The sequence below is a fragment of the Manihot esculenta genome, chromosome 17 (genome assembly GCF_001659605.2).
Source record: "Manihot esculenta cultivar AM560-2 chromosome 17, M.esculenta_v8, whole genome shotgun sequence".
In the NCBI taxonomy this organism is placed as follows: Eukaryota; Viridiplantae; Streptophyta; class Magnoliopsida; order Malpighiales; family Euphorbiaceae; genus Manihot; species Manihot esculenta.
This window is the reverse complement of record NC_035177.2, coordinates 33,748,378-33,771,575: the sequence shown is the minus strand read 5'-3', so window position 1 is coordinate 33,771,575 and position 23,198 is coordinate 33,748,378. Positions and strand designations below refer to the sequence as shown.

At 45.6% G+C, this 23,198-nt stretch overlaps 1 protein-coding gene across 1 annotated transcript; it reads right to left on the bottom strand.

Moving 5' to 3' along the window:
• Positions 1 to 11,583: 11,583 nt before the first annotated feature.
• Positions 11,584 to 12,743, bottom strand: LOC110607758 (cell surface glycoprotein 1-like). The gene is made up of 2 exons (XM_021746918.1): positions 12,168 to 12,743; positions 11,584 to 11,856 (listed from the first exon to the last, which is right to left on the bottom strand). The coding sequence occupies exons 1-2, from the start codon at positions 12,741 to 12,743 to the stop codon at positions 11,584 to 11,586; spliced, it is 849 nt and encodes a 282-aa protein (XP_021602610.1).
• Positions 12,744 to 23,198: the final 10,455 nt, after the last annotated feature.

The window sequence follows — 23,198 nt, the reverse complement described above, 5'->3', positions numbered from 1 at the left end:
AGCACAGACAAGCCACATCAAGAGTAAACCTGTCACCACATAGTCCCAGTAACTCTGTGCCAGGGCGTAGAATCGAGCACCTGGTCTTCCTGTCATATATGTATATGTGTATATAACACCTCTATACTTACCATTGCCAGGGCGTAGTCAAAGGCTCCTGGACTTTGCTATACCTGCCAGGGCGTAGTCAAAGGCTCCTGGACTTCGCTATACCTGCCAGGGCGTAGTCAAAGGCTCCTGGACTTCCTGTCTGAGACTATTGGATCATTCAGCCTTCACTCACATCACCAAATAACGATGCAATGCAACATATTCGTGAATACTAATGCAATCAACCTAGGGCATAAACATGATGCATGAGATATGCTAAAAGCAGTTTGTGGTTCAATTAAAAGTCATAGGTTTAGTTCCACTCACCTCTGGCTATCTGGACTGACTGACTCTGCAGGCTCTGAACCTCTGGAGCAGTACTCACTGCTGCTCTCTCTGGTTCCTCTGGTCTGTACCTATACAGATAGACTCAAATGAGGGACCAAACAAGCGTAGACTAACTCTCTTAAACTCCCCAAGACTCCCCTTAAACTCACTCAACTATCCATGCAAAGCATGCAAAAGAAAGCTGGACAGGACACTTTCGGCGGCAGGTTCGGCGGCCGAAAGTCCTCTCCAGAGACGAAACTCAAGCACCTTCGGCGGCACCTTCGGCGGCCGAAACCCCTACACAGAGCCGAACATGCAAAACAGGCTATGGCAGCCAAGCCACCATGCAAGAGGTTCGGCGGCCGAATGAACCTTCGGCTGCCGAACCTGAGTTCATCCAGAACTCAGCTTCAACGGCAAACCATCTTCTCCTTCCCTTCAACCACTCAAACCATATATACTCCAACTCCTCAACACACATATACTCACGTATATGATCACAGGGGTCCAAAACTATCTAATAACCCCAAACAACAAATCAAACATAACACAGAAACATGTATACATGCATAACTCATCAAAACCACTACTTCTCACTTAAACATGCATCTCTCTCCCTTAACTTCCATAAAACCTTTAGAAAACACATAAACAGGTTCAAGAGCATTACTTACCTCCTGTAACAAGAAGCTGAACACTCTGAACTAAGGAAAACAGACCAACTCTCCTCAAACTCTCAAACTCTCACAAACTTAGCTTTTTGCTTCAAAACATTCAAACCCTTGTGAACGATCAAAACACTCTGCATGAGCTGCTCAAACTCAGCAAATAAACCAGGGGAGACGTGGCCAAGCTTCTGGCAACAAGTTGGACATAACACCTGTCCAAACTGCTGACTAAGGGATACAAAACTGCTGGCTAAGCAATTCAGCTTCGGCTGCCGAATCGCATGCAAAACCATGCAACATTCGGGGGCCGAACCTGAATTCGGAAGCCGAATATTGGGCACTTTCGGCGGCCGAACTTATCTTCGGCGGCCGAACTTGGCTCCTCTGCCTTGGTTCATTTCAACTCAAAACTTGGTTCCATTTACCTGTAACACAGTAAACCACACAACATTTCTTGAGAAACTCATATCTCCTACCCTCTAGAGGATTCCGACATCCCGGAGTCCACCGGACGACAAGAATTCCGGTGCCGGACTCTAGCCGGGTATTACATGGGAGGAATTTGCGAATGAGTTCGCTGGATGGGCTTTCCCAGGCAGTTCCAGAGAACTGAAGATGATTGAGTTTGAGCAACTGAGGCAGTCAGAGCACATGGGTGTAGAGGAGTTCACGGATAAATTCTTGGAGCTATTGCCTTTTTCAGGGCAAGCTCTAGATACAGATACGAAGAAAGCCAAGAGATATGTTATGAAGCTGCATTCTAGGTACTCCTCGTTGATTCAGTCAGCTGAGAGAGAAAGTTTCCACACTGTGGTGGATATGGCTCGAAGGATGGAGGCGAGTGCTATAGTTGAGGGGTCAGTGAAGCAGTCAGTGACCCAGTCTTCAGGGGTTAAGACCCCAGGCAGAGGAGGACCAGGTTTCTCTTCTCAGAGCTCAAGTAAGAAGAGGTGGGATAACACCACCAAGAAGCCGAAGAAGAATAAGTTTTGGAACAAGTTGAAATCCGGTATGGGATTTGGCGGTGGCTCGAGCTCAGGCTCAGATGGTACAGAATGCCAGAGATGTGGAAGACCACACAGGGGAGTGTGTCGAGCTGGGACTAATACATGTTTCAGATGTGGACAGGAGGGACACATAGCTCGGGAGTGTCCTAGAGCACCTTTTATGGGTCAGCCCCAGCAGACAGCTTCTGGTAGTGTGGCACAGCCAGCAGCTCCAGCCACAACTCAGGGCAGTGGTAGAGGTAGAGGGAGAGGGGCAGCCTCTTCTTCTGGTTCCCGAGGTGAAGGTCCATCAGCTCCAGCCAGGATCTTCACCATGACTCAGCAGGAGGCTAACACATCCAACACCGTGGTGTCAGGTAATCTCGTCATTGGGTGTTCTGATGTGTATGCATTAATGGACCCGGGTGCATCTCATTCATTTATTGCTCCGAGAGCTGTTGAGAGGTTGGGTCTGATAGTCTCTGGGTTAGAGTGTCCCTTATGGGTCAGTGGACCCAAGTGTGACCCGTCAGTGGCAGAGTCAGTCTGCCAGTTCAGTCCAGTTTTTGTTGAGGGAAGATGCCTCTCCGCCGACCTTGTGGTTCTAGATTTGACAGATTTTGACGTCATTCTAGGGATGGATTGGCTATCTACCCATGGTGCTACCTTGGACTGCAGAGACAAGGTAGTCAAGTTCAGAGATCAGGACGGGTCAGAGGTCGTCTTCAGAGGAGACAGGAGGGGCACGCCTAGAGGTCTGATATCAGCTCTTCAGGCTCGTAGGTTGCTTAGGAAGGGATGTCAGGGGTATTTGGCTCATGTGAGAGAGCTAGACAGTCAGGTCAAGGAGCCAGCCTCGGTGCCAGTTGTCAGAGAGTTTCTGGATGTCTTTCCAGACGAGCTTCCAGGTTTACCACCTGCTAGGGAGATAGAGTTCGAGATAGAGTTGGTGCCTGGAACTAGACCGATCTCTATCCCTCCCTACAGGATGGCCCCAGCCGAATTGAAGGAGTTGAAAGAATAGTTGCAGGAGCTGGTAGAGAAGGGCTTCATCCGACAGAGTACCTCACCTTGGGGTGCTCCGGTCTTGTTTGTGAGAAAGAAGGATGGGTCCCTCAGACTTTGTATCGACTACAGGCAGTTGAACAAAGTCACTACCAAAAATAGGTACCCTCTACCAAGGATCGATGATCTATTAGACTAGCTAGCAGGAGCGGGTTGTTTCTCCAAAATAGATCTAAGATCGGGGTACCATCAGCTAAGGATAAGGGATGAAGATGTGCCGAAGACAGCTTTCAGGACCAGATATGGGCATTTTGAGTTCCTTGTAATGCCGTTCGGGTTAACCAATGCCCCTGCAGCATTCATGGCTCTCATGAACAGAGTATTTAGCCAATACCTGGATCACTTTGTTATTGTCTTCATAGATGATATCTTAGTGTATTCTAGGAACGCAGAGGAGCATGCCCATCATCTGAGGTTGGTTCTGCAGACTTTGAGGGAACATGGCTTGTATGCCAAGTTCTCTAAGTGTGAGTTCTGGCTGAGGAGCATTTCGTTCTTGAGGCATGCAGTGTCAGAGAATGGGATTGAGGTGGACCCCAAGAAGACAGAAACTGTGGCTAACTGGCCTAGACCCACTTCAGTGACGGAGATCAGGAGTTTCTTGGGTTTGGCAGGTTACTACAGGAGGTTCATTCAGGACTTCTCAAAGATAGCAGCTCCTCTGACCAGACTAACCAGGAAGAATCAGAAGTTTCTGTGGACCGACCAGTGCGAAGAGAGTTTTGAAGAGCTTAAGAAGAGGTTGACTTCAGCACCAGTTTTAGCTCTGCCATCTAGTGATGAGGACTTTACAGTCTTTTGTGATGCGTCCCGTGTGGGACTGGGTTGTGTACTGATGCAGAGCGAGAGGGTGATTGCTTATGCTTCTAGGCAACTGAAGAAGCATGAGTTGAATTACCCCACGCATGACCTTGAGATGGCAGCAGTAATCTTTGCACTCAAGATGTGGAGGCACTACCTCTATGGGGTTAAATGTGAGATCTTCACGGATCATAAGAGCCTACAGTACATCTTAAGTCAAAGAGATTTGAATTTGAGACAGAGGAGATGGGTGGAGCTGCTGAGTGACTATGATTGCAAGATTCAGTACCATCCGGGTAAGGCGAACGTTGTGGCAGATGCCTTAAGCCGGAAATCACTCTGCAGTTTATCCCACATGTCGGCAAAGAGGAGGCCAGTGGTGAAGGAATTTTACAAGCTCATTGAGGAAGGTCTACAGATGGAGTTGTCTGGTACAGGTGCCTTGGTGGCCCAGATGAGAGTGGCGCCCGTGTTTCTGGAGCAGGTGGCTCAGAAACAGCATGAGGACCCGGAGTTAGTGAAGATTGCCAAGACTGTTCAGTCAGGCAATGATAGTGAGTTCAGATTTGACAGCAAGGGGATCCTCCGCTATGGGAGCAGACTATGTGTACCAAATGACATTGGGCTAAAAGGAGACATTATGAGAGAGGCTCATAATGCAAGATACAACATTCACCCCGGAGCCACCAAGATGTATCAAGATCTAAAGAAGGTTTATTGGTGTCCAGCTATGAAGAAAGAAGTGGCACAGTTTGTGTCAGCCTGCGAAGTGTGTCAGAGGGTGAAGCTGGAACATCAGAAGCCGGCTGGAATGCTTAACCCTCTACCTATTCCAGAATGGAAATGGGAAAATATAGCTATGGACTTCGTAGTGGGGTTACCGGCAGCGTCCAACAGATTGGACTCCATATGGGTGATTGTGGACAGACTCACCAAATCTGCTCACTTCATTCCTGTCAGGAGTGGCTATTCTGTGGACAAGTTGGCGCAGGTGTATGTAGATGAGATCGTCAGGCTGCATGGGGTTCCTGTTTCGATAGTGTCAGATAGAGGGCCCCAGTTCACCTCCAGATTTTGGCGGAGTCTGCAGAACGCCATGGGTACCAGGTTGGATTTTAGCACTGCTTTCCATCCATAGACGGACGGACAGTCAGAAAGGACCATCCAGACCATAGAAGATATGCTCAGAATGTGTGTGCTGGACTTTGGCGGTTCTTGGAGGCAGCATCTACCTTTGGTGGAGTTTACCTACAATAACAGCCATCATGCTAGCATCGGGATGGCTCCATATGAAGCTTTATATGGAAGGAAGTGCAGATCACCTGTTTGCTGGGAAGAGGTTGGAGAAAAGGCCTTGGCAGGGCCTGAGCTTATTGAGATCACCAGCAGGGTGGTACCCATAATCAGAGAAAGGATCAAGACTGCTGCAAGCAGACAGAAGAGTTATGCAGACATTCGCAGAAGGCAGTTAGAGTTTCAGGAGGGGGATTTGATATTGCTCAAGGTGTCTCCAATGAAAGGAGTGGTTCGCTTCGGGAAGAAAGGTAAACTAGCCCCACGATACATCGGACCATTTGAAGTCTTGCAAAGGATTGGGAATGTGTCGTACAAGCTAGATTTACCTGCTTCAATGGAAAGAATCCATCCGGTTTTCCATGTTTCAATGTTGAGGAAGTTTGTGTCAGATCCGAGCAAGGTTCTTAGTGAGCCTGATGTGGAGATCCAAGAGGATCTCACCTATGTTGAACAGCCAGTACGGATCATAGACACCCAGATCAGAAAGTTAAGAAACAAGGAAATCCCGATGGTGAAAGTCCTATGGAATCACCACAATTTGGAGGAATGCACTTGGGAGACACGGGAGTCTATGCTCCAGCAGTACCCCCATCTCTTTTAAGGTTAGATCTCTATGTGTTTATGTGCTAGGTATGTATGTTATGTTTTATGCCATGCTATATGTGCTAGTAGAGGTACATTCGGGGACGAATGTTCTTAAGGGGGGGAGAATGTAATACCCGGCTAGACTACGGTATCGGAATTCCTACCGTCCGGTGGAATCTCGGATGACGGAAGCCTCTAGTAGGGTGGAATCATGTTTTCATAAAATGTTTTAAGGTATTTCATGGTTTTAAATAAAATGGAAATGTGTTTTTGGATGAAAATAACCTTGGAGGAAAACTCAGGTTCGGCCGCCGAACCTCAAGTTCGGCCGCCGAACCTCAAGTTCGGCCGCCGAACATGCATGCCTTCGGGAGCGCCTTTAGGCCCCCAAAAGCACAAGTGAGGGAAGTCTAGGTTCGGCCGCCGAACCTCAAGTTCGGCCGCCGAACATGGCATGCATGCGGAGGCACATTCGGCCCCCGAACGTGGCCTGGCCAGCCACTATAAAAGGGTCCCTTAGCCGAAAACGGGCGAGCTTTTCCCCATTTTCGGCCAAGGTGAGCTTTCCGCCGCCCCTCACCGATCTTTGATGTTTTTCCTCTAGATCTTTCAAGTTTTTCACTTGTTTTAACTTCGTTTTGAAGATTTGAGCTTTTGAGCAAAGTTTTGGAGCTTTGAGGTTCAAGAACTCGAATCTCTCCCAACTCCAAGTTTGGTCGCCTCTACTCTCGATCTTCAAGAGGTAAGAGTCGATCTCTAGCTTATATTATGTTTTAAGTAAGTTTTATGAAGTTCATGAGGGTAGAATGCATGCTTAGGTCATAGTTATGTTTATGGGTTTTTGGTGTGATTTTTGAACAATGTGAGTTGTTTGTGTGTTGTAGTTGGGGTTTTTGATGGTTTGATGCCCCTAGGAACTTGTATGTTTGCTTGTGTATGTTTGGGAATGTTGTAGAATAGATTTATGCATGTGTGGATGAGATTGGAGGCATAAATGCATAGGGGAGCTGAGTTTCTGCCATTCTGGGAGAAACCAGGTTCGGCAGCCGAAGGAACTTTCGGCCGCCGAACGTGCTTCTGGAGGCAGCCTTCGGCTGCCGAAGCTTGCCCCCGAAAGGAGACTTTCGTCTCTGTCTGGGACTTTCGGCCGCCGAAGGTGCCGCCGAACATGCATGAGTTTCGTCTCTGTCTGGGAGTTTCGGCCGCCGAAGGTGCCGCCGAACCTGCCTGACTTTCGGCTCTGGAGGGACTTTCGGCCGCCGAACCTGCCGCCGAAAGTGCCCTGTCCAGCCCTTTCTTGCATGTTTTTCTATGATTATTCCATGATGTTTTAGGGGGTTTTTGGGGGATTGTTTAGAGTTATGTTCATGTATGTTTGGTCCCTCATTTGAGTCCACCTGTGTAGGTTCGGACCCGAGGAACCGAGGACCCCAACAGTGAGTCTGTTGCCCCAGTGTCTGGTCAGAGCTATCCAGAGGTGAGTGGAATAACTTATTATGTTTTTAAAGCAAAGAATGAATTTTTCAGCATGTTTCACGCATCATGAATGCCATGTGATGAATTAGGGTGCTTGCATTAGAATTCACGAATATGTTGCATTGCATATTTTTATGTTGATGTGGATGAATGTTGGATGATCCATAGCCCTCGACCCATGATATGACGATGTGATATGTACGGTACGGAATGTAAGACCAGTGGGACCCATTCTACGTTCGCTGGCACTATGTAAGGGAAAGACCAGGACCCATTCTACGTTCTGGCACAGTTGGACACTGTTATGTTATGATATGTAAGGGAAAGACCAGGACCCATTCTACGTTATGGCACAGTTGGACTATGTAAAGGGCTATTGGTGACAAGTTCATCCTTGATGTGATTAGCTGTGATGTGATGCATTCCATGATCCATATGATTTAAATGTTTCTATTATTCTGCTCACTGGGCTCTAGTAGCTCACCCCTCTCCCATTTCCCCAGGATTTGCAGGTACAGGGTAGACCAGGAGGTCCATAGGAGTAATGAAGTCATGTTTATGTAATAGATAGTGTGGACATGATAAATGTATTAATGTTATGTAAAAGTACAGTTTCAGTCATGTAATGATATTGAGAATTAGATATCGTGCTTGACATTGTGTTTGAGGTATCCCTTTTATTACATGATCAAAAATGTTTTATAATGTTCATGAAAGCCAACTCATCTCATGTTGTATCGCCCGTTGGGGCATTGGTGAGATCCCACAGAGAGATCATGATTATGATTATGACTATGTACATGTATGTTCAGGTTGGGTTGGATGTTGAAGGAAAAGTTTCAAATTTTTATGCATGTTGTTGATCATGTATGGGATTATACAGGTTTTCAGGTTGCATGTCAGGCTTGCTACGGGTCCCGGCGGCCTTAAGCCGATCTGGATCCTAGCGCCGATAGCGGTCCGATTTTCGGGTCGTTACACCGACATACCTCCCATCGGATACTCTGGGTCCTGCGGAAAGGCTGGATTGCCAAAACCTGAGGCCTGAGCGCCTCCCTGCGACTCTCCCATACCTTCTTCAAATTTGCCTACACCCATGCTGTCATCTCTAGACTGGTCAATCTCCATAGCCTCCCTCCTTTCCTCTGATCCTCCTCCCCTAGCTGTTCCCCTTCTACTCTCGTCAACAGACCTTCTAGGGTCTATTGACGTACCTTCCCTGCTAGATCTCTGAGACCTTGCCCTCGGCAATGCAGGAGGACGAGCAGCTGTTCTCTCACAATCTGGTGGGACTCTAGTCAATCGAGTTGATCGACGAGTACCTCTCATCTTAACTCTGGAAAACAACACATAATATAGCACTTTAGCACATAAACATCACATATCAATAATGCACATGCATAACTCATGGCATTTCATAGCATCAAACAAATAGGACTCAATACCCTATCCTAGTGGACATGATTTCCTATTGTGCTTGACCACTTCTAACCTCTATGAGCCCGACACTCTCTCTATAGGTCCGATCATGTGAACCTAGGGCTCTGATACCAATCTGTAACGACCCCAAAATGGACCGTCACCGGCGCTAGGATTCAGGTCAGCTTAAGGCCGCCAGAACCCGTAGCAAGCCTGCTATACTCTCTGTGTACCTGTAAATCTCATACATGATCATACATTTTCTGTGAAAATAACAACTCTTTTCTGAACCAAGGCTTAACATGTGCATGCACTATCTCTGTACTCTGTACTCCTAACTAGAGCTTGCTCTAGATGGGTTAACTCATACCTGTTAAGCCTGGTTTTTCACATACTCTGTAAAACATACATATATACAGATCATGTACATAACAAAAGATTTACAACACAAAATAACTAAGTCAAGCACAATTCTAACTTTATACACAACTGTACATCTCTTTATTATTACATGTCCATAATATTCTATTACAAAACTCTTCTCTCTTCCTGTACTCTGCTGGACTTTCCCTGTACACTGTACACTGAACCTGCAAAACTGGGGTTAAGGGAGTGGGATGAGCTCTATAGCCCAGTGAGTAGAACAGTAAAATAGTCATTAACACATGCTCTGATGGAATGCATCAAACCACAGACAATCCACATCAAGGGTAAACCTGTCACCACATAGTCCCTGTAACTCTGCCGTGCCAGGGCGTAGAATCGAGCACCTGGTCTTCCTGTCATATATGTATATGTGTATATAACACCTCTGTACTTACCATTGCCAGGGTGTAGTCAAAGGCTCCTGGACTTTGCTATACTTGCCAGGGCGTAGTCAAAGGCTCCTGGACTTCTCTATACCTGCCAGGGCGTAGTCAAAGGTTCCTGGACTTCTCTCAAAAACTATTGGATCATTCAGCATTCACCCACATCAACAAATAACTATGCAACATAGTCGTGGATTCTAATGAAAATAACCTACTGTATACTCATGATGCATGAACTATGCTAAAAGCATTTCATTTCTCAATTAAAAGAATTAAGTTTAGTTCCACTCACCTCTGGCTAGCTGAACTGACTCTGCAGGCGCTGACAAACTCTGGAGCAGTACTCACTGCTGCTCTCTCTGGTTCCTCTGGTCTGTGGAGGCGCAGAGAAACTCAAATGAGGGACCAAACTAGCTTATGAACAACTCTATTAACCTCCCCAAGAATCCCCTTAAACTTACTCAAACATCCATGCAAAGCATGCAAGAGAAGGCTGGACAGAACACTTTCGGCGGCAGGTTCGGCGGCCGAAAGTCCTCTCTAGAGACGAAACTCATGCACCTTCGGCGGCCGAATCTCTACTTTCGGCAGCCGAACCCTTTCGGGGGCAAGTTTTGGAGGCTGAAAGGCATTCCAGAGACGAAAGTCTCTAACCTTCGGCGGTCGAACTCCCTTCCAGAGCCGAAGGTCCAAAAGCTCGGGGGCAAGCTTGGGCAGCCGAAGCCACCTCCTCATGGGTTCGGCGGCCGAATGTGCCTTCGGCGGCCGAACCTGAGTTCATCCGCAAGGCAGAAACTTGCTCTGCCTCTCACCAAAAGCACAAAACTCTCCCAATCTCAAACACCTCAATTCCTCAACTTGCATACACCCAAGTATATGCTCAAAGGGGTCAGAAACTACCTAAAAACCCCAACAACACATAACATACAACACATATACAAGCTTTTCTCACAAAATCACCAGAACCTCTCTCTTTTTACCCTATGCATGCAACTCTCCCCCAAAACCTCAAAAATCATCCATAAACCATGAAAACAAACTCAGGATCTTCACTTACCTCTTGAAACCAAGAAAATGAACGATCCCAACGTGGAGTTTTGGAGCAACTCTCCAAACTTCAAACTCTCCAAACTTCAAAATTCAAGTTTCTAACCCAAAACCTTCAAAACAACATAAAAATAATCAAATCTTTGCATGATTTAATGAAAACATGAAGAAAACTCTAAAAAGGACAGGGTCTCACCTCAGAAGGTAAAAGAAACGGTGATCTTATCGTTTCAACCGACTGAGGGCCTTTTATAGGTGGCTGGCCAGACCACCTTCGGCGGCCACACGTGAAACCGAAAGCTATGCATGTTCGGCGGCCGAACCTCAACTTCGGCGGCCAAACCTGGCTTTTCTGCCTTGGTTCATTTTACTCAAAAACTCATTTCCTTATGCTTTAAAACTATGAAACATACCAAAACCTTTTAGCAAAACATAAATCTAACCCTTCTAGAGACTTTTGGCATCCTGAACTCCATCGGAAAGTAGAATTCTGATGCCGGACTCTAGCCTGGTATTACAGCAAACATTGTCCTCAATGTGTAAACATATATATAAAAAAGAAAAAATTTAAGAAGGAAAGGGAAAGGAAATTCCTGGCCTGTGGGTGATCTGGGCAGGTGATTTGCCCCAAATCACTGCCTGTCCTGGTCTGGAGGCAGAAAGTGGTTCACTAACAGTTGCAACAGGTGCTCCATGTTGTGCATTCTGGTCTCAATTCTACTGAGACGAGCCTCAACTGTCTGGTTTGGGGCTGCGTCTTCGGGGTCCTGATGTGCGTCCTGTTGGGGTGCAACAGCAGGTGGTTCATTTACTGGAGGTGCCTGCTCTGTTTCCCCTGCTGTTCCATCTGCTGGGGCAGGCTGTGCCTTCTTCTTTCTGAATACACGCTCATGGCATGGTGTTAGAGGTCCCGCAGGTGAAAGAGAAAAAATATCCCCCACTTTGCAAAGCAACCCCATATCATCTAAAGATCGTAGGTCTAGGGGGGTTGGCTTGTTAGTGGGGGTGAGATCAGTATGGGCAGGGTGTAAAAGTTTCAGGTTCACTACAATGGCAGTGATCAAGTGCCCAAGGATCAGGGGGCGGTGGTACTGGATAATGCTGGATATTTGGGTTGCAACCCAATAACCAAAGTGTAGTTTCTGGTGGTGGTGCATGCACCATAGTATGTATAACTCTGTTCTGATCAGGATGTTGGGTGCATCCTTCCTCCCAAAAAATGTGTAGGCCAGAAACCTGTGAATGTATTTCAAGCTTGGGTCTTTGAGGTACAGGTCCTTGGACCTGGTAGGCAAGTAAGAATCAGGGGGGTTATCACATAATTCCAGATAGGCAGTGTTGGGATTGAATTCTGTAGAAAAATCCCAGGTGGAGTCAGGGCATTCACAGCCCATGGCAGTGCCAAACTCTTGTAGGGACAAGCGAAATCGCTGTCCCAATAGCCTGAATCCAATGATGTCAGGTGTGTGTAGGTTGTGCATGGCTGGTCTATCAAAATAGAAAGTAGTGAAGAACTCATGAGTGAGTTCAGTGAAGGATGGAAGGTGGAGGAAGAAGAATTTGTCCCAACCAATAGCAGAGATGAAGTTACGTACCTGGCGTTGGAATCTCAGTTCTTGAAGGGTGCCAAGGTGAATGTACTTACCTGGGTGGTAGGGCGTAGAGGAAACTCTATCTAGCCTGGCCCTTTCGGATGCCTTGTTGAACGTCAAGGTCTGAGTGATGTGATCAGGGTGGGTTGGTTTGGGCAGATCGCTGGGCAATTCGTCTTCTTCTTGGCTTATGGGAGGTGTGGCACTGAGTGTCTCTTGTTGTTGCTCCGGGCTTGGTGATGGTGGTGGTGATGGTGGTCTTGGCCGTTTCTGGCCATGACTGGTGGGCGGCGTGGTTTCTTCAGGCGTTTTGCCTTCCTGGGTGTCGATCGCGACGGATGGTGGTGAAGGTGGTGGTGCAATCAATGATGCCCTAGTTCGACGGCGATAGGTCTGGGTTGCTGGACTGGCGGTGTTGCTTGCCTCCTCGGCCGCTTCAGTGTCGGCGTCGTTGGGGACTGGTGGTGGCTTTTCCATTACTTCTTCATCGCTGTCAGTTGGAATGCGGATGGGCCTAGGCATCCCGTGTCGCCTCCACATTCCGGGGCCACCGGTGACTTTCATCTTGCTTCTAGCCATGGTGCTTTGCTGTCGCCGGTGGTCGTCGGTGAGGGAAGACTTGAAAAAGGAGGAGATGAAACAGAAAGAGATAACGTGAAAAGGAAGAAAATAAAATAAAAATTATTTAAAGTGATTTGGGGTAGTTGAACTGCCCTGATCATTAAATGCTGAGTCTCTGATTTCTTGACAGGGTGATTTGGTTAGTGATTTGGGCAAATCACTTGGCCAAATCACTTTCTTTCCTTGCTGTTGCTTGGCTGGTACTGTTCACACCTTTTTCTGTTGGTAGGCGGAGTTGTTGATTTGGCCTGGTGATGTGGTCAAATCACCTGGGCAAATCGCTTCTTTGGTGCAACAGCCTGGTTGATCTTGTTCTTACCGAGGTGAACCCTGTCGAATTGGCCTGTCGATTTGGGCAGATCACTTGCCCCAATTACTTGTGGCTATGGTACATGCAGGCGATTTTCCCCAGACTGGGCTGTGATTTAGGCAGATCGCTTCAGCTGGGTTGCCTCCCAGTAGCGCCCTGTTTTCTGTCTTGGGCTGGACTTCCTCGAGTTGATCAGCAGTATAGGGAAGGGGGATCTAAGGGGATCTCTTCCACAAGATGAGCAGTAAATCCTTCATAGAATATCTTCAAATGATGTCCATTAACTTTGAAAACTTTGCTCGTTTGTGGACTCCTTATGTCAATAGCCCCATGTGGATAGACATGCTCAACCACAAATGGTCCTATCCACCTAGACCGAAGCTTCCCAGGGAATAATTTGAACCTTGAATCAAAAAGCAAAACCTTATCACCAACCTGGAAGTGTTTTCTGGAGATATTTTTATCATGGAAGGCTTTGGTCTTAGTTTTGTACTCCCATGAGGCTTCATATGCATCACGCCGGATCTCCTCAAGCTCTTGAAGTTGCAATTTTCTATGTACTCCAGCTTCTTTTTCATCAAGATTACACCTTTTGACAGCCCAATAGGCTTTATGTTCAAGCTCTACGGGTAGATGGCAAGCTTTCCCATAAATCAGCCTATATGGAGACATTCCTATTGAAGTTTTATAGGCTGTCCTATATGCCCATAAGGCATCATTGAGGCGCACACTCCAATCCTTGCGATTTGAGCAGACTGTTTTCTCCAAGATTGACTTGATCTCCCTATTTGGTACTTCGGCTAGTCTATTTGTTTGAGGATGATAGGCAGTAGAGGTTCTATGGATGACATGGTGCTTCTTGAGGAGAGTTTCTACTACCTTGTTGCAAAAATGGGTGCCTCGATCACTGATAATGGCCTTGGGCAGACCGAATCTTGAGAATATATGGTATTTCACAAAGTCACAAACTGTTTTTGCATCATCAGCCCTTGTTGCTTTGGCCTCAATCCACTTGGACACATAGTCCACGGCTAGAAGTATGTAGGTGTTGCCAAAGGAAGGTGGGAATGGTCCCATGAAGTCAATGCCCCAAATATCAAAGATTTCACACACCATGATGGGTGCTTGTGGCATTTCACTTCGGTTGCCAAGGTTTCCTGTTTGTTGGCATCTTGCACATGACCTACAAAATAAATAAGAATCTCTAAATATGTTAGGCCAAAATAACCCACTTTCAAGTATCTTCAAGGCTGTCTTGCGTGGCCCAAAGTGTCCTCCATAGCCATATGAGTGGCAAAAGGTCAGGACAGAATGCACTTCTTGATCCGGGATGCATCTCCTTATGACTTGGTCTGCACAATGCTTCCATAGGTAAGGCTCATCCCACACATAATACCTTGCATCTTTCTTGATCTTGTCTCTCATGTGTTTGGGCAAATCAGTAGGCAAATCTCCTGTGGCAAGGAAATTAACAGTATCAGCATACCATGGTTCCTCTTCTTGGACAGCAAAGAGATGTTCATCAGGGAAATTTTCATTGATGGGGCATGTCTCCATCTCGGTCAGAATTCTGCTTAGGTGATCAGCTACAAGGTTCTCCTTTCCCTTCTTGTCACGGAACTCCAAGTCAAACTCTTGCAACAGCAATATTCATCATACTAGCCTTGGTTTGGACTCCTTTTTCTTGATTAAATATCTCAGTGCAACATGGTCTGAATAAATGATTGATAGAGCATATTTTAGTCCACATTATCATGACCTTATTGATGTTTATTTGCACCTATTCTACCTAATTTTGTGGTTTTAATCATGTTTTGCAAATATTAGGTGTGAAGAAAAAATTTGGAGAAAATGCTCTTAAAAATGCCAAAGAATGCCAAAAATCAGCCACCTTCGGAAGCACCTTCGAAAGCACTTTCGGAAGCCAAAACTCAACCACCTTCGGAAGCACTTTCGGAAGCACTTTCGGAAGCCGAAAGTCACCCACTTTCGAAGCACTTTCGGAAGCACTTTCGGCGGCCGAAAGTCAGGTTCAGAGACGAAACTCCACCACCTTCGGCGGCACCTTCGGCCGCCAAACCTTACGTCTAGAGCCGAAAGTCCAGCCTCCGAAACTCATCTTAGGTGGCCGAAAGTGCCCCCGAACAGTCTCCTCCTTATTCAAGAAGCCAAATCTTGAAGATCACATGTTTCCCACTTAGTGTCATGCACATTCAAAATTCAAATCAAGGCTCCACCTTCCTCTTTAGTGCATGAATAATGTGAAGAAGGCTTCTTGAACACACTTGGGCATCAATCAAAAGACAAAAAAGGGCTTGCAACTCTACACATACACATAGAAGACTCAAGGGTACTTTGGGCAATCTCTACAAAGATGCATGGACACCCAAGAAACCCTAGGCAGCCTCTCAACATCTATTTAAAGGCCTCAAAAAGACATGAAGAGGCATATTTCATACACCTCTCCTCCAAGGAATTGGCAAGGCTTCTCCAAGGGTTCTTTCCCTTAGTTCTTCATCTTCTTGCTTTCTTTTCTTTTATTTTCTATTTTGGTTCAGTCATGAGTGGCTGAAACCCTTATTCTAGTTGAAGTTTGGTTGAAACTAAGGTTGTTTAAAAGGTTGTGAGATCTGAACATAAAGTGTTTGATTTTGGTTTATTCAATATTCATGCAATTGTGCTTAATTCTAAGATTGCTTTGTTGTTTTGATCAAATTGGCCACTTGATTCTTGATTGCAAAGTTAATTGATGATATTTGTTAGTCCGTAATTGTTGGAAATATTCTGATCTAAGAACACTTGGTGTAAAAACTAGGGAATTGCATGATCTAGCAACATCTCATGCGTTTGAGTAGCTAGGGTTAGGTCTCTCTCATTCTTTATGCAATTGACAATTGTTTTGATGCCTAAGGCCCAAGGACGTTCCTTGGCAATTTGTTAATTAGTAATTGATTAGAGGACGTTCCCTAATTATTTTAATCATAAGGAGAGACATGGTGGTGAGAAGTGTTTTCCATCCCCATAACTAATCTATTGAATCAATCTAGAAAACCTAAGTTTCAATGATCAACCCAAACAACCAAAGTGGATCCATATCTTCAACTAGACCTTTTCTCATATTGATTTCTTCTTTTATTTTGATTACTTACTATTTTAATTGCTTTCAATAGTTGTTGGTCAAATCATCTCAAAACCCCCCATTTTTACTTTTGTTGCACTTTACTTTCATTCAGCTTTTAATTACTTGCTTTCAATTGTACTTTCAATTAGTTCTCTTGGTCTTGATTGAGAAAAATAAATAGGTAATCAATTCTCTATGGATTCGATCCTTCACCACTATCTGCAGTTGTAAATTGTTGATAACCAAGAAGGTTATTTTTGACCAGCTTTGACAACCGCACTGTCAATGATCACCTTTGTCCCAAGTAGATAGGACCTAAATTTCTCCAATTCAAACACAACAGCCAGCAACTCCTTTTTTGTGGTGGAATAATTGCATTGTGCAGCATCTAGGGTGCGTGAGGCATAGTGTATGACATGAAGAGAGTTACCTTTTCGCTGTCCCAACACTGCACCCACAGCAAAGTTGCTGGCGTCACACATGATCTCAAATGGAAGGGTCCAATCAGGTGGCTGGATGACTGGGGCAGTAATCAGCAGTGATTTGACCAAATCAAAAGCTGTTTTGCAGCTGTCATCAAACTCAAATTGTAATACCCGGCTAGACTCCGGTATCGAAATTCCTACCGTCCGTTGGAATCTCGAATGTCGAAAACCTCTAGAAGGGTAAAATCATGTTTTATAAAATGTTTTAATGTGTTTTATGATTTTAAGTAAGAAGGAAATTGAGTTTTGAATGAAAAAGACTATGGAGGCATTTCCAGGTTCGACCGCCGAACCTCAAGTTCGGCCGCCAAACATTGAATGGTTTAAGGGGGCAAGTTAGGCTTCCGAAAGAGGTAAAGGTTCGGCGGCCGAACCTCATGTTCGGCCGCCGAACTTGCATGAGTTTTGGAGGCACTTTAGGCTGCCGAAAGGTGGTCTGGCAGCCCTTATAAAAGGGCTCCATGGCCGAAATGGGCGAGCTTTCTCCCCATTTTCGGCCAACGGTGAGTCCATGCTCTCCCATGGTTGTTTTTGATGTTTTTCCTTCGATCTTTCATGTTTTAACAAGTTTTATCTTGGTTTGAAGATATTTGAGCAAAAGAGCAAGTTTTGAAGCTTGGAGACCAAAGAGTTGATTTCTCCCCATCTCCAAGCTAGGATGGTCTTTCCTCTCGATCTTCAAGAGGTAAGCTTAGATCCAACCTTCCTAGTATGTTTTAAAGAAGTTTTATGAAGATTTGTGGGGTAGAAATGCATGTTTAGGTTATTGTTGAGTTTATGGGTTTATATTATGTTTATGAGCAATGTGGGTAGTATGTGTATGTTTGATGTGTTTTGGTTGGGGTTTAAGTTAGTTTGAGACCCCTATGTGCTTGTTGGCTTGAGTTTTCATGTTGTAGACTAGGTAAGTGCATGTTGAATGAGTTGGGAGGCTTTTGTGCATGTTAGAGGCTGAGTTTCTGCCCTTGGGAAGAACTCAGGTTCGGCAGCCGAAGGCTCTTTCGGCCGCCGAACCTGCCTGTGCTAGCATGTATCGGCTGTCGAACCCTGCCCCTGAAAGTGGACTTTCAGCTCTGGAAGGGAGTTTCGGCCGCCAAAGGTGCCGCCGAACATGCATGAGTTTCGTCTCTGGAGGGAACCTTCGGCCGCCGAAAGTGCCGCCGAAGGTGCATGACTTTCGGCTCTGGAGGGACTTTCGGCAACCGAACCTGCCGCCGAAAGTGCCCTGTTCAGTCTTCTTTTGCATGATTTATGTGATTGTTTTAAGGTGTTTTAGGGGGTTTTTGGGGAGTATTTTAGAGTCATGTTTATGTATGCTTGGTCCCTCATTTAAGTCCACCTGTGTAGGTTCGGACCCGAGGAACCGAGGACCCCAGCCGTGAGTCAGCTGCTTCAGTGTCTTGTCAGAGCTAGGCAAAGGTGAGTGGAATAAATTTTATGTTTAAAGTAAATGAATTTTGAGCATGATACATGCATCACGTATGCCATGAGATATTCTAGGTTGTTTGCATTAGAATTCATGAATATGTTGCATTGCATAGTTTGATGATGATGCGGATGGATGTTGAATGACCCTTTAGTCCTCGTATGTTATGGTATGATGATGATACGGTATGGATAGCCAGTGAGGCCCATTCGACGCCCCTGGCACTATGTTAAGAGAAAGACCAGTGAGGCCCATTCGACGCCCCTGGCACTATGGAATGTTATGCTATGTTATGTTCTGTTAAGAGAAAGACCAGTGAGGCCCATTCGACGCCCCTGGCACGATTGGACTATGTAGATGACTATTGGTGACAAGTCCATCCTTGATGTGATTTGTTTGTGATGTGACGCATTTCATGAAAGCATGAATGTTAATATGATGTTTTATGTTATTCTGCTCATTGGGCTCTAGTAGCTGACCCCACTCCCTTAATCCCCCAGGTTTGCAGGTACGGGATAGATCAGGAGGTCAGCTAGAGTAAAGTTATGGTCATGTAATAGCTAGTGGTGGATATGATAAATATTGAAATGTAATGTATAATTCAGTAATGTAATGAATGGTATTAAATAGTTATGTAAAGTAATGATTGTATTGAGGATAGAATTGTGCTTGACCCTAGTATGTTGTTAATCCCTTTTTGGTTACATGATCTTTTAATGAAATGATTTTAATGATGTTTATGTAAACCAAACTTAATAAATGTTATGTTACCCCATTGGAGCAATTGATGAGGACTCCAGTGTGGGGTTGATGATTATGTATATGATTAGTGCATGCACAGGTTGAGTTTGGTGAATGAATGAAAAGAAAAGTTCAAAATTTTTATGTATGTGTTGATCATGTATGGGATTAAACAGGTATACAGGATGAATATTTAGCTTGCTACGGGTCCCGGTGACCTTAAGCCGATCTGGATCCTAGCGCCGGTAGTGGTCCGGTATCCGGGTCGTTACAGATTGGTATCAGAGCCCTAGGTTCATATGGTCGGACCTAGAGTGTCGGGCTCATAGATGTTCTAGAAGGTCAAGCATAATAGGAAAATCATGTCCACTAGGATAGGATGTAGAGTCCTGTCTTGAATGATGATGTGAAATACCATGATTATATGTATGTGCATTAATGATATGCTATGTAGGTGATGTATGTGACGCGGGTTCATGTGTTTGCACATGAACCATTTGATGCTAATGTTTATGTGATGGGTGTTGTTTTTCAGTAAGCAAGATGAGAGGAACTCGTCGATCTGCACGATTGACTGGAGTACCACCCCAGGACGAGGGCACGGATGCCCGTCCTCCAGCATTGCCTAGGGCAATGTCCTGTAGGTCTAGTAGGGAGAGAACATCAAGGGACCCTAGAAGGTCTTTTGATGTGAGTAGAAGGGGGACAGTGTAAGGAGGAATGTCAGAGGATGTAGGGGATGATATGAATGTGGACCAGAGGAGGGATGGCAGCCTTGGAGTGAGTATGTCAGAAGAGGGCATGGGAGAGTCCCAAGGAGGCACTCAGGCCTCGGGATTTGTTCAGCCAACCCAGTACCCACCCTTTTCACAGAATCCCGGGTATTCGATGGGAGGTACATCGGATTACCCCAGCTTTAGCCCTTACCACTCACACATGCCATACCCACCTTTCTACCCACCATACCCACAGTACTCTATGTACCCACCCCTATCTTTCTACCCAGGTCCAGCAAACCCTACCCCAGGGGATGCTGCACCTCCTCCACCATTATAATACCTGGCTAGAGTTCGGCATCGGAATTCTACTTTTCGATGGAGTCCAGGATGTCGGACGTCTCTAGAGGGTAAGATTTATGTTTTTTCTAATATGTTTTGATATGTTCATAGTTTTAAACTATAAGGAAATGAGTTTTTGCAAGAAACGAACCAAGGCAGAAAAGCCAGGTTCGGCCGCCGAAGGGAACATTCGGCCGCCGAACATGCATGGCTTTCGGTTTCACGTGTGGCCGCCGAAGGTGGTCTGGCCAGCCACCTATAAAAGGCCCTCAAGCTATGGAAGGATAAGCATCTGCCTTTTCTTTCACTTGCCAGAGGTGAGACCATCTTGTTCTTAGAGTTTCTTTATGTTTTCATAAAATCATGCAAAGGTTTGATTGCTTTTTATGTTCTTTTGAAGGTTTTGAGTTAAAAACACAAAGTTGTGCTTTTTGGCGAGTTTGAAGGAGAGTTGCTCCAAAACTCCATGTTAGGGTCGTTCATCTTCTTGGTTTCAAGAGGTAAGTGAAGATCCTGAACTTGTTTTCATATTTTATGGATGATTTTTGAGGTTTTGGGGGAGAGTTGCATGAATAGGGTAAAAAGGGAGGTTTTGGTGATTTTGTGAGAAAAGCTTGTATATGTGTTTTATGTTTTGTGTTGTTGGGGCTTTTAGGTAGTGTTTGACCCCTTTGAGCATATACTTAGGTGTATGCATATGGAGGAATTGAGGTGGTGAGGTTGAGGAAGATTGGTGCTTTTTGGCGAGAGGCAGAGCAAGTTTCTGCCTTGCTGATGAACTCAGGCTCGGCAGCCGAAGGTACTTTCGGCTGCCGAACCCATGAGGAGGTGGCTTCGGTTGCCCAAGCTTGCCCCCGAGCATTTGGACTTTCGGCTCTGGAGGGGAGTTTCGGCCGCCGAAGGTGCCGCCGAAGGTTAGAGACTTTCATCTCTGGAGTGCCTTTCAGCCCCCGAAACTTGCCCCCGAAAGGGTTCGGCTGCCGAAAGTTGAGATTCGGCTGCCGAAGGTGCTTGAGTTTCGGCTCTGGAGAGGACTTTCGACCGCCGAACCTTCCGCCGAAAGTGTCTTGTCCAGCTTTTCTTTACATGCTTTGCATGGATGTTTGAGTGAGTTTAAGGGGATTCTTGGGGAGTTTAATAGAGTTGTTCATAAGCTAGTTTGGTCCCTCATTTGAGTCCATCTGTGTAGGCACACACCAGAGGAACCAGAGAGAGCAACAGTGAGTATTGCTCCAGAGTTTTCAGAGCCTGCAGAGTCAGTCCAGATAGCCAGAGGTGAGTGGAACTAAACTTAATTCTTTCAATTGAGAAATGAAGTGCTTTAAGCATAATTCATGCATCATGTGAATACAATAGTTTGTTTGCATTAGAATCCACGAATATGTTGCATTGCATAGTTATTTGTGATGTGGGTGAATGCTGAATGATCCAATAGTTCCAGACAGGAAGACCAGGACCCCATTCTACAGCCTGGCAAGTATAGTAAAGACCAGGACCCCATTCTACGGCCTGGCAGGTATAGTAAAGTCCAGGTGCCCAGTCTACGCCCTGGCAAATGGTAAGTACAGGTGTTATATACACGTATACATATACAATACAGGAAGTCTAGGACCCCAGTCTACGGCCTGGCACGGCACAGTTACTGGGACTATGTGGTGACAGGTTTACCCTTGATGTGGACTGTCTGTGATATGATGCATTCTATAAGATCATGTGTTAATGACTTATTTTACTGTTCTACTCACTGGGCTATAGAGCTCATCCCACTCCCTTAACCCCAGTCTTGCAGGTTCAGTGTACAGTGTACAGGGGAAGTCCAGCAGAGTACAGGAAGAGAGAAGAGTTATGTAATAGAGTATTGTGGACATGTAATATTAAAGAGATGTAACAGTTGTGTATAAAGTTAGAATTGTGCTTGACTTAGTTATTTTGTATTGTAAATCTGTTGGATACATGGTCTGTTTATATTACTGTTTTACAGAGTATGTGAAAAACCAGGCTTAACAGGTATGAATTAACCCATCTAGAGCAAGCTCTAGTCAGGGGTACAGAGTAGAGATAGTGCATGCACAGTTTGAGCCTTGGTTCAGAAAAGAGTTTTTATTTTCACAGAAAATGTATGACCATGTATGAGATTTTACAGGTACTCAGAGAGTATAGCAGGCTTGCTACGGGTTCTAGCGGCCTTAAGCCGATCTGAATCCTAGCGCCGGTGACGGTCCATTTTGGGGTCGTTACAGATTGGTATCAGAGCCCTAGGTTCACATGATCGGACCTATAGAGAGAGTGTCGGGCTCATAGAGGTTAGAGGAAGTCAAGCACAATAGGGAATCATGTCCGCTAGGATAGGATGTTGAGTCCTGTGTAGTTAATGCTATGTAATGCCATGATATGCATGTGCAGTAGTGAGATATATGTGTTACATATAGAACTCGTCGATCAGCTCGATTGACTGGAGTCCCACCAGAGAGTGAGAGAACAGCTGCTCGTCCTCCTGCATTGCCAAGGGCAAGGTCTCAGAGATCTGGCAGGGAAGGTACGTCAATAGACCCTAGAAGGTCTGTAGACGAGAGCAGAAGAGGTACAGTTAGAGGAAGAAGATCAGCGGAAGTGAGGGAGGCTATGGAGATTGACTAGTCTCTAGATGAAAGCATGAGTGTAGGCAGATCTGAAGAAGGTATGGGAGAGTCTCAGGGAGGCGCTTAGGCCTCAGGTTTTGACTATCTACCCTTTCCTCAGGACCCAGGGTATCCGATGGGAGGTATGTCGGAGTACTCTAGTTTTGTCCCATATCCTACTTACATGCCATATATGCCTTATCCTCATTACTACCCACCATATCCTATGTATCCACCTTCCCCTACCCATCCAAGTGCAGCACACCCAGAGTTAAATGAACCAGTACCTCCACCACCACAACCAGAACCAGTAGCCCCTGTTGTTGCAGCACAGCAACCTAGCTCACATAAAATGACAGAGTACTTGAAATTGGATGCTCCTAAATTCAATCCAGGAGATGATCCATTTGAGTATCTTAGAACTGTGAAGATGATCACTGATGAGTTGGGAGCAGATGATAGCAGAGCCATAGAAATGGCAGGGTTTACACTTAAGTGTAAGAAAGCTCGAGAATGGTTCAAGAACTATATGGAGCCCAGGATGGACAGCATGTCATGGGGAGAGTTCGCCAATGAGTTTGCAGGGTGGGCTTTTCCTGATAGCTCCAGGGAGATGAAATAATAGAATTTGAGCAGTTGAGACAGACAGACGAG

Coding starts and splice junctions, on each gene's coding strand:
- LOC110607758 (XM_021746918.1), bottom strand. CDS start 12,743: ATGGCTAGAAGCAAGATGAAAGTCACCGGTGGCCCCGGAATGTGGAGG. Junction 11,857..12,167: donor AACTGAGATTCCAACGCCAG/GTACGTAACTTC, acceptor CTTGCCTACCAG/GTCCAAGGACCTGTACCTCA.